Source organism: Artemia sp. Qi Xiang Cuo, chromosome 13 (assembly GCF_049724085.1).
Source record: "Artemia sp. Qi Xiang Cuo chromosome 13, ASM4972408v1, whole genome shotgun sequence".
Taxonomy (NCBI): domain Eukaryota; kingdom Metazoa; phylum Arthropoda; class Branchiopoda; order Anostraca; family Artemiidae; genus Artemia; species Artemia sp. Qi Xiang Cuo.
The window spans coordinates 22039496-22054216 of record NC_142806.1 but is presented as its reverse complement, the minus strand read 5'-3'; the positions used below and the strand labels follow the sequence as shown (position 1 = coordinate 22054216).

General features: G+C 36.5%; 1 protein-coding gene across 1 annotated transcript in view; it reads left to right on the top strand.

Moving 5' to 3' along the window:
- Window positions 1–773: 773 nt before the first annotated feature.
- The window catches only part of prom (prominin), a 142830-nt gene continuing 128882 nt past the window's right edge, over window positions 774–14721 (top strand). The window contains exons 1-2 of the mRNA XM_089099206.1: window positions 774–1065; window positions 4571–4632. Coding sequence (XP_088955332.1) covers window positions 774–1065; window positions 4571–4632 — 354 coding nt within the window. The remainder of the gene's footprint in view (window positions 1066–4570; window positions 4633–14721) is intronic.

Genomic DNA, 14721 nt, shown 5'->3' with positions numbered 1-14721 from the left:
GCCGAATAAGCAATAATTGTATGATAACGCTTTTGTAACATATAATAGTTTTTTGATGAAAGCTTACAACAAAAAAAGAAGCCCAGGAGCCCACAGAGGCGTTGTTTCAGTGGGGGAAGGGGGGTAGTTGATCTCCCCCCTCCAATAATTTGGAGAAACAAATTATTATATAGGCTATGCCCCCTTGACTGTATGGATGTGGACCCCTGATGCCCCCTCAATAAAATTGCTGGAGCTACGCCCCTACCAGGAGAATTTAGAAAGCTGTTACTGTAAAATTAAATAATTATTTCCTGGATCTCTTTTTATGCTGTTGAAATAGTTGGGCATATAAAAAACTAGTAATAAACATCATGAATAGGCCTAAGCTAAATAACAATGAGTTTCAGCAATTTTAGGGTGATAATTTCTCTAAATTGTGGGACTAGACCAATTTCAATGCTGAATGCCTTCAGCATTCAGCTGAATGCTGAATACTGAATATTCCACGTACACTCTTCTATTCATAGATTTGAATTGTTACTCATCCGTCCATGATCTTTAACTCAAAAACGCACTTTTGAATTCATTTAATTTTCAATAAAACGAGCGATAAAGTATATTAATCGTTTTGCGAATTAATCTAAGCTTATTTTCCTTCTACGGATTAGAGAAATGTTTAATTCCTTCCTTGTTTTAATCAATCCGAATATAGATTTCTGAAGCCTTATATCTGAATAAGTTTGCTCTCCAGAACCAAATTTGAAGTAGTCTTGATTTTAATGTGGTCTGTGATGTTGCCTCACTTCATTTTTATTCTTTCTTACTTCTTTTTACCTATACCAGCAACACAAAGAGTGAAAGCAGAGTTAAGAATGGAGTCTGCGCACGTGATTCCAGAAGGGTCTAGCTCTGTGTCGGACTATTCAAGGGAAATAAATCTGGATAATCTTAATCTAGAGTTCCCTGCGATCTTAAAAGGGGATGAATATAAAGTTAGGTCTCTGGGGTATAAAGATGGCAGTCTTATGTTTGGATATATTGGTGATGTGATATCACTCCTTAGGACAGATAAGTTTCCTCTGGGTAGGTTGGATATTTGACCAAGCCGGACTATAGCCACACCTTGGACCGTTTGTGAGTTCGGGGGATTTGACTGTAAAAGTATGTTTGAAAGTTGAGTTAAGGTCTAAACTGATGACTATGCAATGGCTTGGGCTATCGTAACAAACAATTTTTTATCTTTTGTTTTATCTTGTTCATTTATTTTATGGTTTTGAAAGTGGCATTATGCATTTTTCTTGCCTAGCTTCCCCCCAAAGGCAGAAGTAAAAAATAAAGGCACACCGAAGGCCCGCTATTCCGTCAAAATAATTGATCTCCTTTTTGTTTTGTTTAGAGACATAAGTCAATCAGTAGATCAAGACATGGAATCAGTCGAATCATTTTTTTCACACTAAATTACTAATACAGATGTTAAGCGGTTGTTTGGCGCAAAAAGCTTGGCTTGCTACAGTCCACACAAAACAAAAATTAAGCACCGAAAGAACCATAAACAATAGGCTAAATCACGTAAAACATACAAAATAAATAAAAAGAGATTACACTAGAATACAATAAAAAATACTTAAAAAAGTAATAATGATAACAGTGATAAGCAGAAAAAGAAATTAGAGAAATCAGAGAAGATCAAGATGGTTTTAGAAAATGAAAAAAAGGACTTCAAAGGTCAGACAGATTTCTAAAGACAGTTTTATAAGAAGAGAGAGAGATTTATCAGTTCGGATTGAATTCTACTGGAAAATCGACTGAGATTCTTGTGGGGCTGTCGATGAAAGTTTAGGCAGGGTAAACTTCTGTGATGAATAACTTAGCAAGGAGAAGTACTTCTGTGATAAGGACAGAGTAAACAGAGACAGAATATATAGTGTTAGAATTCCTGCACTGCTGAATAAGCTACATCTAAGTTTTGTTTCGTAACTATTTACTCGAGAGATTATAGGCCTGTTTCAATTTGAATGTCACCCGAAAGGTAAAGGCTATAAAGATGAAATATCTCTTTTACTGCTCTATTACGAGGAGACTAGAGAGAGCACAAAAAGATTTGTAGCTATTTTCCCAAGTGCTATGTAGTTGATTATAAGTTATAATCGACTCCCGAGGTTTTAAATATATCGGCTCCGACTCCATTCAGCAAAATTACTACTCCTAAGCCTCTTAGTGTAGATGTGTCTCCGGTACCCTACGGAAAAGAGAACTACTAGACTCTTTCATTTGCCATATAGAGGAGGTACACGAAGACAGAGAAAAGGGAGTTGTTTTAGCAATAGACAATAGGTCTCCAAATTTGGAACAGCATGATTTTTATCTTGATTGCCTAGTTCATGATCTAGCGCCTTTGCAATGCTTATCACGGAATAAGTTGTCAGCGTGACGTTTTGTCAATGTAAGATAATAATTATTTACGAAAGGCTATCCCAAATTCTAACAGAGTCGAGTTCGCTTCTTATATTAGGTAAAACAGAAGCCACCAAAACAATAGACAAATGTTTAAAACTGTTAAAAGAAGTCTAGTTATAGGCAGTGCAAAAGTGCTGCCTAAGTAAAAAGTGATGTGGGCACAATTTATTACTTTCTTTTTTTCTTTCACCATCGCACTTCGTATAGAAGGAGTTGTCGTACACCAGAAGGAGCTAATTTCATTGGAAATTTAAAGTTCTAGTGCCCTTTTAAGATTCAAAAGTAATTGGACGGCAACTGATCTCACGCCCAATAGTACCCCAGACACGTCCAATAAAAATTTCGAGATTACCATTTTGTTCAGCATAGTTGAGACGTCCAGTAACTTTATCTCTGTAGATGTCCAACCCCACAGCTCTCGGGCGAGGGCTGTAAGTTATGGAATTTGCCTATTGTTTACATAGAGTAATTGTTATTTAGAAAGAGTTTGACCTTTAATTTTCAAAAAGACCAAGAGAATTCGAGTAAAGCTTTCAGAGAATGTTAAGGGGAATGTTGAACTCGATCAAATCATGTTATGTGCATACAGGTTGTCAAAGGGCGTAGCTCAGAAACAACTGAGGATATAAAGTAGGAATTATCAGGGAATGGTGAAAATGATGATCATTTGTCCAAAAAGTCAATATTTGCACGCTACTACTGCTACTACAACTACTGATTCTGTAGCAACAACTACTAAGACTGGTGATATTGAGGCGATAATTCGAAAATCTTCAAGGGAAATTTTAATTAAACCAAAACATACTATGTGTAACTGATAGTCAAAAAGGTGCATCAGCAATATCTTAGTAACTGGTTACATTACAAACTGAAACTTCAAGGACACCATGAGTGGCATATTCAACTGACCGAAAGCCAATAATTTATGCGCACACTGCTACTAACACAACTGCTACTGCTGTTCTTGTTCGGTTCTAAAGAAATTTTGAACTTGATCGGTGAACGCAGCAGTTTTACCGACTCCTGCGTAATTTTACAGATAGTACAACAACTTTCTATTTAGTTAAATAATCAGCATTCAAATAGTGACATGATATGTAGTGAAATCTAAATCTCGGTTGGTAAATACAGCGGTTTTACCGACTCGTGCTGTGATTTTACGCATTGTACTCGAAACGGACATTATGCTAATTATCGAGCATTAATTGTATAAATATATTAGTTTTTTTTTGTTTTAGATTTATTCTTTATTTATTTTCTTCTAGTTTTGGATTTTAGTCGTTTGTTTTTCTTTCTGTTTCGTTTTTTTAGTGCTAAAGACGCCTTGAAGTATGTAGTTTTTAGAATATATGCAAAAATATATTTATGGAAAGATCACAGTTTTGTTAAAAACCGAAATCAATTCCAAATTTTGCTGCTTTATATCTCGAGGGGGGAGGGGGGGGGGGGGGTTGGAACCTAAATTTTAGCAAAAAGAGGTTTTATTTCTATTCATTCATCAAAATTCCGTTTTTTGAAGTTTTTATTGCTATTGGTACGATTCAGGTGCAACCAAGATTTCATGCTAAATGTCAGCTATTTGATGATAAACTTAAGCAATTGTTTCTTTAGAAAGTTAGCTTGTTCTTACACCAAAATGAATGAATGTGAATTAATATTGTAAAATGTTCTCAGTCAACTCTAATATCAAATATAATAAAGACTTAACGGTTTACTGTGGGCTACACGTCAGGATTGTCGTGTCAGTTATAAAAGTTTTAACAGTTTGGAGTTTCCTATACATAGTTGGAAAAATATATTATGCGGCATTTAGCCCGAATTTCTTTTCAGAATCTTTCAGAGCTACTATTCTTTGTTGGTCTCTGAATCTCACAAGTTATATTTCCTCTCCGTAAATAATTTTTAACGATTTTTCAAATATACTTCTGTCTGGTTGGAATTCAATGCGTCTATATCACGGAATCTATATCACGATTTATCAAGAACCCCATCTGATGATACTGTTTTCCCGAATGGTTCGTTTGGTAGGGACTAATGATTTAACTATTTTTGGTAACATAAAATAAATGTTTAAGTATGTTTCTTTGCACCACCATAGCTCTTAATCCTTCGTATTTTATCAATTTTTCAGACACTCTAAGAGATATGATAATAGGCTCAGGAAGAAATAGTTTTTGGAATCTTATAAAAGAGGTAATTTTTTCGCTTTTTTCAAAAAAAAATCCGCTTTTTTCGCTTTTGCTATCAGTGACAGTAATTGCGGGAGAGAGTCCTGGTTAGAAGGAATCTGCTCCTCTCTGAAGTTTTTTATCCTCCCAATTGATTTCAAAAATAAGTTTTATTGGGTAAATTCATTGAAAAATTGAAAACAAGAACGGAATTGCTCCCCTCTGGACTTTGAAAAAAAAATATTATTATCCCCCCCCCCTTTATCTCTATGAATCGACGCCACTATTTGCTACTATCATAGTTCATAGTTTTTTTCTTTAATTTATAGTGCTTCTCAGACTCTAATACCTTTTATATCGAATGAGCATATCGATAGACCCATGGTTATTATTTATATTATTAAGAGAATGGGTAAATTGCAGAGGAACAGAGAGTTTACTTATAAAAAATGTTGTGGCTCAAAAGTTTCCGTTATTTTTACTTGCTCAAAATTTGACATGTAAAGGATCTGGGAAAATAGCGTCTATCTTAATAATGTGATTGGCTTAAAAAGCCTGTCGGTAAATTTTCATCATTTTAATGCGCTTGAGATTCAACATTTAAATGATATGTGAATTTTCATCATTTTTACTCGTTTAAAATCTGACATGGAAATAATGTGTGAACATAGTGTCTAATATTATTATATTGTGATTGGATTACTAAAATATGTCGTAAAAATTATCATCAGTTTAACTCGCTCAAAATGTGTAAATATAGCTTGTATCATAATAATGTGATTGGCTTACTAAACTCCGTCATAAAATTTCCATCGCTTTTAATCAATCAAAACTTGACGTGTAGATGATCTGTGAACATGGTGTTCACGTAAATTTGAAAAGTTTGGGCTTTCATCTCTTGTCTGCAAAGTAAATGGCATCCCACTCTACAATCTATCTTTTGATAAATCATATAGGATATTGTATGAGTTGACCATGCAAACCCTAGATCATGATTCACAACTATTTGAAAATGGTATAACCGAAGAAATGTTTTCTAAAACACATGGTATCATGGTATTGGATTTGTCTGGCACCCAGGATATAAGTATAGTACGTACAGGGAGTGTGCGTTTAGAATGTACATTTGCCGACCCAATAGCTGAGAGTATTGCACTAATCTCGCTAAATCAATATGAAACCTATTGGGAAATCACTCCCGAAGGCAGTGTTCTACTAGACTTGGCACCATGAACACCAGTCAAATAATCAATGTATTTAATATAGACCCCTACATGTCCAAATACATATCTTATTGTCTGCCCTCGGACTTTCTTGGAAAAATTCAAAGTGTCAACAATACCCTAATTCTTGTTAATAGCAGTCCGTCGACGGTGCAGAAAGGTCATTGGTTATGCATCTTTCAAACAGCAAAGACGATTGAAATTTTCGATCCTCTTGGTCTACCCTATGGATTCTATACTCCACATATCAGCAACTATATTGAGAGCAGTGAGAAAACTATTATTCAAAATCAGAAGAGAGTGCAGGATCTGACGACTAAAAGCTGTGGCATCCGTGCACTACTATATTTTGTGTTCCGATGTCGCGGCTATACTTACAAGCAGTTTCTCAACTTTTATGTAGACAATCCACGTCTGAACGACTTTATGGTGGAAAATATCCTCTCAGACCTGTATAATATTGATTTTATTGCCCTGCAAGTAAAGGGCTTATAAAATGTATTTGAATTTGTTTATTAATAAACAAAAAATGTATATACAACAATGTCTTTATTCTTCACTTTAGATTTCTTCTTCTTCGGTGTATAAGCAACTGTCGTGAACCACTAATGTTGGTAAATCATTTGGATTCACTGTATATTGATCTTGATCGGCTGCAAAGGGTCACATTTTCTACAGTATAATGTAACTTCACTCTTGTCATATCTCTTTGTATAGTCAATGACACTATTAGCATTCATATTATGAAATTCACGAGTTTCAATCTGTCTATTTGAAGCAATATCGCATACAGTGTTTTCAACTGGTGAATCACATTCAGTAACTGCCAAATAAAAATCACTAGGTTTATAGTCATAATAGGCAGTATCGTTACAACGATGACGTAGAAACCAAATTGCCTTGTTACCCCAACAGTTGAATCGTAGACCGGATTCTAACTCCCAGAATAATTTAAATCCACGACGAAACCAATTTCGTAGAAATAAACTAAAATCACGTTTGGGATTCTTTCCAATCATACCGGGGTAAGTGTTTTCCCACTGATAACATTCTTCTTAGTGACAATTAGAACACAGATGTCATCTAGGGCGAGAGTCACAAATCTCTTCAAGACATGAATTACATCCTTTAATTTGTACTGCATATCCTCTAGGTAATTTACAAGGATTACATAATTTGCAGTTTTCATTATAGTCATAAATAATTGTACAATTCTCACATGATGTCCAACTGCCAAGAGTGTACATGCATAGTGGACATATATAGAACATTTTTTGGTTTCCGATGTCAACTCTCTCACAGCTAAAACGAAACTGATCCTCGTTCGATAAATTCAGAGGAAGGAATGGTGAGAGGAGTAACTCTGTGACGTCACCTCTTTTGAATGGGGGGGCCATCTAAATTGAATCTATGGCAATGTTTTCAAAAGGATATCCACGATATTATTCTGCTTTGTTCCAAATAATATATCAATAAATTGAGTATAAGAATTTGAGTCGTATCAGCAAAGCTCCGTACAATAGTCCAATGGAGGAGAATCAGTTTTCATTATGTTTGCAAATGTTCTTCGAGAGAATATACTTAGCTGAAGAGATAGCTTGAGAAAATCATCATCCAAAATCAAATGTTTTTCCATACTCACAAGATTCGATCTAATTCTCTGTTTCTCAAATTTATTCATTTTTCAATCCTATCGCTCTCACTGCTGACTCTAGACTGACCATAATTCGTTAGCCTAACATTCTAACAAAAAGAAAGGGAACATTTTCGATTTTATTGTATAATTACAACAATAATACTACACATGTATAATTAGCGATATAACTTATTGTCTTCGATATGCTTCACTAATGCACTTAAAGCACATTGAAGTCTATTCACATGTGCTATATCAGCTTTTGCTGCGAAGCATAATTGATCCTCCATTTTAAATTTGGTCAAGGATATCACACATCTTGCATATACTTCATCCCATTCCAGACAGAGCCGTGATCCTCTCGTGATTTCCACCGCAATGTTTGGTGCTCTTGTATCATTGCTACCAACTCCACTATCAGCTACTAATAGTGTAAACATTCCACTCATCATCATTACAAATATATCCTAATGAGTAAAGTCAAACTGTTCTCACTCCTTGAATCCTATTCACACACTAATAAAAAGCTATAGCAAAAATCCTTTCCTTATATTCTCTGCAATCCTCTCCCGCTAATATTTCTGACTCCCTGATTGGCTTAGAAAGAGACACGTGATCTTGTCCCTTTAGACTCGATCAATACATTGCCCCGTTAGAACTCAATGTGCATGTGCAAACTTCGTCCCGGAGTCATTACACTTAGAAACAACGAATAAATTGACCTTGAAAAAGGTGTCATTGACCCGTTAGTGGATCAATAATCCTTGATTAAATTATAACCTGTCGGCGTTAGACTCAATTATAGATGGCAGCAGTTGTGTTCGTCCCACGCTGGCACTGTCCTCCCTACTTACATGCTCCCAGGGATTAACTTACAACACTTGCCCTGACGGATGTGGGGGGATGGGTTGTCATCCTTAAAGACCTAATTTCCAAAATTTTCCAAAACGTTGAATAAAATAGCTATCTAAAAATTTGGATTGGATGTGTTTGGGGAATGTGTGGGCGTGGGAGGGGGGTTAGTTGCATTCAAATCACTTTCGACTTGTTGTGGGAGAGTGTCCTCCTCAAAAAGATATTTTCTATCTGGAAATCAACTACGCTGAACAAAATGGCTATCTCAAAATTTTGATTGGATGTGTTTGGGGGAATGATGGGCGTGGGAGGGGGGGGGGAACTAGTTGCCCTCCAATCACTTTCGACTATTAAAACGGGCACTAACCCTCTGAATTTCCAATCGAATGAGCCTTTTTCGAGTTTCTACGACAACGCCTTCTATAAAAACCTTATATGCCCACAGGGCATAACTTAAAACCCTTGCCTCGAGGGTTGTAGGGGAAGGTCCTCCTCAAAATATATTTTTTATCTGGAAATCAACTCCGCTGAACAAAATGGCTATCTCAAAATTTTGATTGGATTTGTTTGGGGGAATGATAGGTTTTGGGGGGGGGGCTAGTTGCCCTCCAATCACTTTCTTCTGTTAAAAAGGGCACTAGCACTTTGAATTCCCAATCGAATGAGCCTTTTTTGAAGTTTCTACGACAACGCCTTCTATAAAAACCTTATATGCCCCCAGTTCATAACTTAAAACCCTAGCCCTGTGGAATGTAGGGGAGTGTCCTCCACAAAAACATATTTTCTATCTGGAAATCAACTATGCTGAACAAAATGGCTATCTCAAAATTTTGACTGGATGTGTTTGGGGGAATGAGGGGCGTGGGGGGGGTTAGTTGCCCTCCAATCACTTTCAACTATTATAAAGGGGACTATCAACTCCAATTTCCAATCGAATGAGCCCTTTTCGAAGTTTCTACGTCAACTCCTTCGATACGAAGTGCCCGGGTATGGAGAAGAAGAAGAAAAAAGAAAAATAAATAATACATTGTGCCCACATCGTTCATTACTTAGGCAGCGCTATCGCGCTGCCTATAATAATAAGCACTTTTAAGAACTTTTAAAAGTTCTAATAAAACTTTAGCGTAAAGAGTGAGGTATTAAGGAGGGGGCGACCCCCTCATATACATAATAATTTCTGTTCATTTTAAGTTTTAATGTTGCTCCTTACTTTTAGTTGATAAAACTTGTTTTTTTTATTTAATTTCTGATCGTTTATTAAACAATGCTGGGAAATCTGGCTCCCCCTCCATGGAAAATTCTCTTCCCCGATGAAAAATTTCCCCAAGGAAAGATCCTTCAACGTAAATTTCCCCCTCCACCAGACCCCCCCCCCCTGGAAACGTCTTTATACTTCCCAATAACCAATACTATACAATGCAATGGGCAAAGTTCATAACTTGCAGCCCTTCCCCCGGGGACTGTGAGTGGTTAAGTCATCCTCAAAGACATAGTTATTAGACATTTCAACTATGCTGAAAAATTGCAATCTCAAAATTTTGATAGGGTGCCTTTTGGGATAAAGTTAGCGTGGGAGGGGGCTAGCTGCTCTCTATTATTTTTGGGTAGCTTAAAAAGGGCACTAGAAGTTTTGATTTTCAATCAAATGAGCCCTCTCCCGATCTTTTACGATAACTGGCTCAATAAGATCACCCCTGGGAAAAACAAGCTAGCAAAAAAAAAAAAAAAAAAAAAAAAAAAAAAAATTAACACGCATCTGTAATCTTTCTTCTGGTAAAAGATTCAAAATTCCACATTTTTGTACATAGGAGCTTGAAAACTACAGTACGGTTCTCTGGCATGTTGAACCTGATGGTGTGGTTTTCATTCAGATTGCTTGATGTTTTGGGGGTGTTTCCTCTCTTTTTTCAAAAATTTGGCAAATTTTCTCAGGCTCATAACTTTTAATGGTTGCTACTAAATTTGGTGAATTTTAGATATTTTAAACAAGCATCCAAATTCGATTCTTTTTGTGCATCTATTGTTATCTAGACTCTATTTCTTAGAGTTTCGGTTACTATTGAGCCATATCACTCCTTACTTACAGTTCGTTACCACAAACTGCTTGATATTAAAAGTTCTATTATTATCTGTCTTGCTAAAAACCTTATAAATTTATCAAGAAGGCACGTCAGTAGTACGATGGGGAAGGCCAGATCACCTAATTAAGAAATTTCATCCTCAGAAAAGTGTTAAAAAAAACGATTGGGCTATATGAAAACATAAAGTGCTTTCACCAAAATATAATTTAAATTTTTGTGTAATCACTGAAAGCTGAGAGAGGGATAACCCCTTCCATATGTGAGGTAAATTCTATAGATTTTAGGCGTAAGTGCCTCTCTTTACCTTATGAAAAAAACTACTTTTATTCTATTTTCTCTTTGTATCGCATAGTCCACTAACTAGCACCCTTTTTGCGCAACCAACCCCCTTCCTCCCTATTATTTCCTTTTTTGTCCCTGGATAACCATACCAGGAATTAGATAAACGTTTTCAAGTAACCAAGTCAATCTTTGTCTTAATTAGTGTGGTATAGTTTGTATTAATTTGTGACTAATTTTTTCGCTTTTGGGCAACAGCGGGAAACAGAGCATTGTAAGATTTTTTTTAAAAATAAAAAGACTGAACAAGATACATGTATATTCACAAGTTTCCATAGACTATGGTTTAGGATGGTCTCGTTTATTCATACACAGTAATTTCTTTTCCGTAAGCTTGACACCATCCCTGAATCCTGATCGTTTTAGGTTTTAGAATTACTCATTACTTTTTTATGGAACTTTTTGGAAAAAAAAATGAAAAATCAATGACAACAAATGTTTATGTGGAACTTGTCATAGCGCCTGTTTTATAGCGCCTATGTATATAGGTGTTAAGTAAAACCGGTTTCTTCGTTAGTTTCAATCAGTTTTCATTCAGTGCCTGTCTCATGAATATCGTCTTGAGGAGCATTGCTTGCAAATAAAATACAATATTGAATTTTGGTTCTTGTGATAATGTCTCTTGACTGTTACTTATATTTGATACTTGATCGTGGTTTGGATTACCGAAGCAGGACTACGTAAGCAGTGTGTATATGTCTTGAAATTTAAATCTGAGGATTTTTTTTTATATATTTTTCATACGGATAACCTTGAAACCAGATACTTAACTATGCAATTGGTATTTAATGTGACATTTCGGAAATAAGTATGAATCATTTCTCTGAATGAAAATCTGTTTTCATTCAGCGTTTCTTGCAAGTGAAACACGAAATAGAATTTAGACTCTTGTGATAATATTTCTGGACTGTTATTTATATATGATTATTGATCGTGATTTGGATTACTGAAACAGGAATACGTAAGCAGTGTGTGGGAGGATTGAAATTTTTGAAAATGAATAACTGAAACGGAACGACTATAGCCTTAACTGAGGCTATGCCCGAGGGTACAGCCAGTGCTAAGTTTTACGCGGAATTAATTTCAAGCTAGATCTCATACCACGATTAATTGAGACTACTGAAAAGACTTTGCCGGACGTTTTAGTGAAGGTTACATCAGTTGAAAGCCAGTTTTCTTCTTTGAACAAAAAACTATCTGAAAATGTCAAACCTTGTGAAGAGATGAAAGGAGAAATTGAGATGCTTCGGAAGAATTTACGAGTAGCTACCATGCGTGCTGATGCATTTGATGAAAAACTGAGAAGATGCAACGTCGTCCTATATAACTTCGAACCTATTAATCCTGCTATATATACGCTGAAGTAAAAAATTATTATGGTTATGAATAAGTGTATACCAGACCTAAATCTGAACCATTGTGCCGTCAAAGACGTATTCAGAATGCGTGCGGAACCAGTCTTACCAAAGATGAACTCTGTTGAATTTCTCGGGATGATTCTTAAGTCTAACCCCCTTTTGAAGAGGAATGGGTTGTCGGCTGCCCCTGATTATAGTGCCAGGCAAAGCGAAGCCCGTAAAAACCTTAAACCGGTCTTAGAGTACGCTTTGTCGAAACACCACCAAGCTAGGCTTAGGGGTGAAAAGTTATACATCGACGGCAGAGTGTTTGTTTATGACTTTCCTTCGGAATGTGTTAAGGAAGTTACCACCGGTTCCAGTGAAGTGAACAAACAGGAGCCTCCTCGAAACGGGTTAGCAGAAACAAGAGAAGTCGAACTAGCTAAAGAACCTGCTAGCGAAAAAACGGACATTTCCGTCGCTGGCAGAGTGGTGTCTGAATGCTCTGAGAGTGATAGTCAAGCTGAGAGTGATATCGAGACGATAATCAAACTTAATATACGTGATCCGAAACCGAATTTCTCGAAAGGGGCTCCGTGTCCTGTCCGGAATTCTCCAATAGCTGTGAAAAATATTGAAAAGTGAAAAGCCTGGGAGGTAATAAGCCTGGATGATCGAAATCGTATTGATGCCCGTAATGTTCCAAGAAAGGACTCTAAATCTGGCGGTGGAAGAGTTAACCACAGGGGCCAGTCGAGGAGCACCAGAGTTGTGTCATTAAAAGATTATTATAGACTTTCATACTTACTTGATGAGTCAGAAACGCCCTTTGTTCTGCCGACACATGACCAGCTTCTTCTAAGTGAAACGGGACAGTTTGGCCATGTTCACCCTATGCGAGTAATCATATGGAATGTCCAGGGTGTGAGAAATAAGGTTGAACAAGTACTGAAAGACCTAGGTTGTGTTGATATTATTGCTCTTGTGGAGTCGTGGCATAGTGACGATACAGTGCCTTATTTTGAAGGATACTGGGTAGAAAATGTGGCGCGAAAACCAGCAAAGAATATGAGATATTATGGAGGTATTTTGTTGTTAATTAAGCAAGGTCGTTTCCGTAAACATTCTCGAATTTCTAGTGTATCGGAGAATATTAATCGGGTTCGGATTCATATTGTTAGTGGTAAAAGTTTGATTTTAGGTGTCGCGTATATTGCCCCCCAGAATAGATCGTACGCAGCGTAAGTGACACGGGATTTATTTGAGGATGGAGCATAGGCAATTGTGATCACGTTTTTATAAGGATTATTTTTTGGTGGTGAGGGACTCTAATGCTTAAACGGAACTATATAAGGAGATTAATCAAGTTTCATTTGTTGATACGCCAGACCTGATACCTGATATTTATAAGACATCTCGAAGGAGCAAAGATATTGAAAGAAGGGTTAATTGTTGGGGTAAAACGCTTCTGGAACTGTGTTCAGACAATGTATCAGTGATTGGAAATGGAAGATTTGGGAAGGATGGGGAGGAGGGTGAGTTTACTTCTCTGTCGGTGACAAACCCTAGTGTAATTGATTATGTTTTGGTTGGTATTGAACTCGTGGCCCTGACAGTTGATGTTGAGGTTCTTAGGGTCGTAGGCTCTGACCACTTACCAGTTGAGATTAAGCTTTGTCTTGGAAGAGGAGTTCCATGGAATAAAAAAGATAATAGTCTTACTAGGATAGTAGTAAAGAATCTTTTTTTTTCAAAGAAGTTTTTAAAGAGTGACTGGTCGGAACATAATCGGAAGTCAATGTCTGTTAAGTTTTTGTTGCACCATCTCAGGTGTTCTGTTAATTGTCAGATCGGTGAAACACGAGATACAGATGGAGTTTTAGAAGATTTGGGTTTTGTCATTTATGAGTGTGCTCGTGTGTCAGAGAAACCAAATATAAAAAGGAAAAATAGTTTTTTTGATGATGAATGTAGTTCCTTTAAAAAGGAGTTGGATAAGTTATTAGGTTTGGTAAATGCTTGCTCTATAGAGGAAAAAAGATAGGGCTTATTTTTACGGTTTAAGGACAAGAGAAGGGAATATAATAGATTATAACGGAGGAAAAAACGAGAGAAAATTAGAGAGGAACAGAAAGAGATAGAGAAGGCTTATATGGTAGGGGATACAAAGCAATTTTGGTCAGGAATAAAGCAGGAGAATGGACAAGGAAAAGGCCAATTACAAATCCCTGATGCTGATACTTGGCCTAGTTTTCTTGATAGTATAGATGAAGATTCTAGTGGCCTTGATAGTGAAGAATCAAGGGTTGCTCCGCAGTTTCCGATGAAAGATAAAGATTATGAGTTAGTGAAGGAGGTAACGTCAGATGAAGTTGGGAAAGTAGTTAAGAAGATGAAGGGAGGATCAGGGCCAGGAATAGATGGTATACCAGCAGTTTTGTTAAAGAGGTTTCTTGATGTTTTTTGGCTAGTTTTAGTGAATATTTTTAATAGAATTATAAGTAGTGGTGTATGGCCTTCCCTATGGAAAGTATCGATTATGGTACCTCTATTTAATAAAGGTAGGCCTAGTGATCATGATAGCTATAGGTTGATAGCATTAGTGCCTGCACTTAGTAAAATTTTAGAAAAGATTTTGGA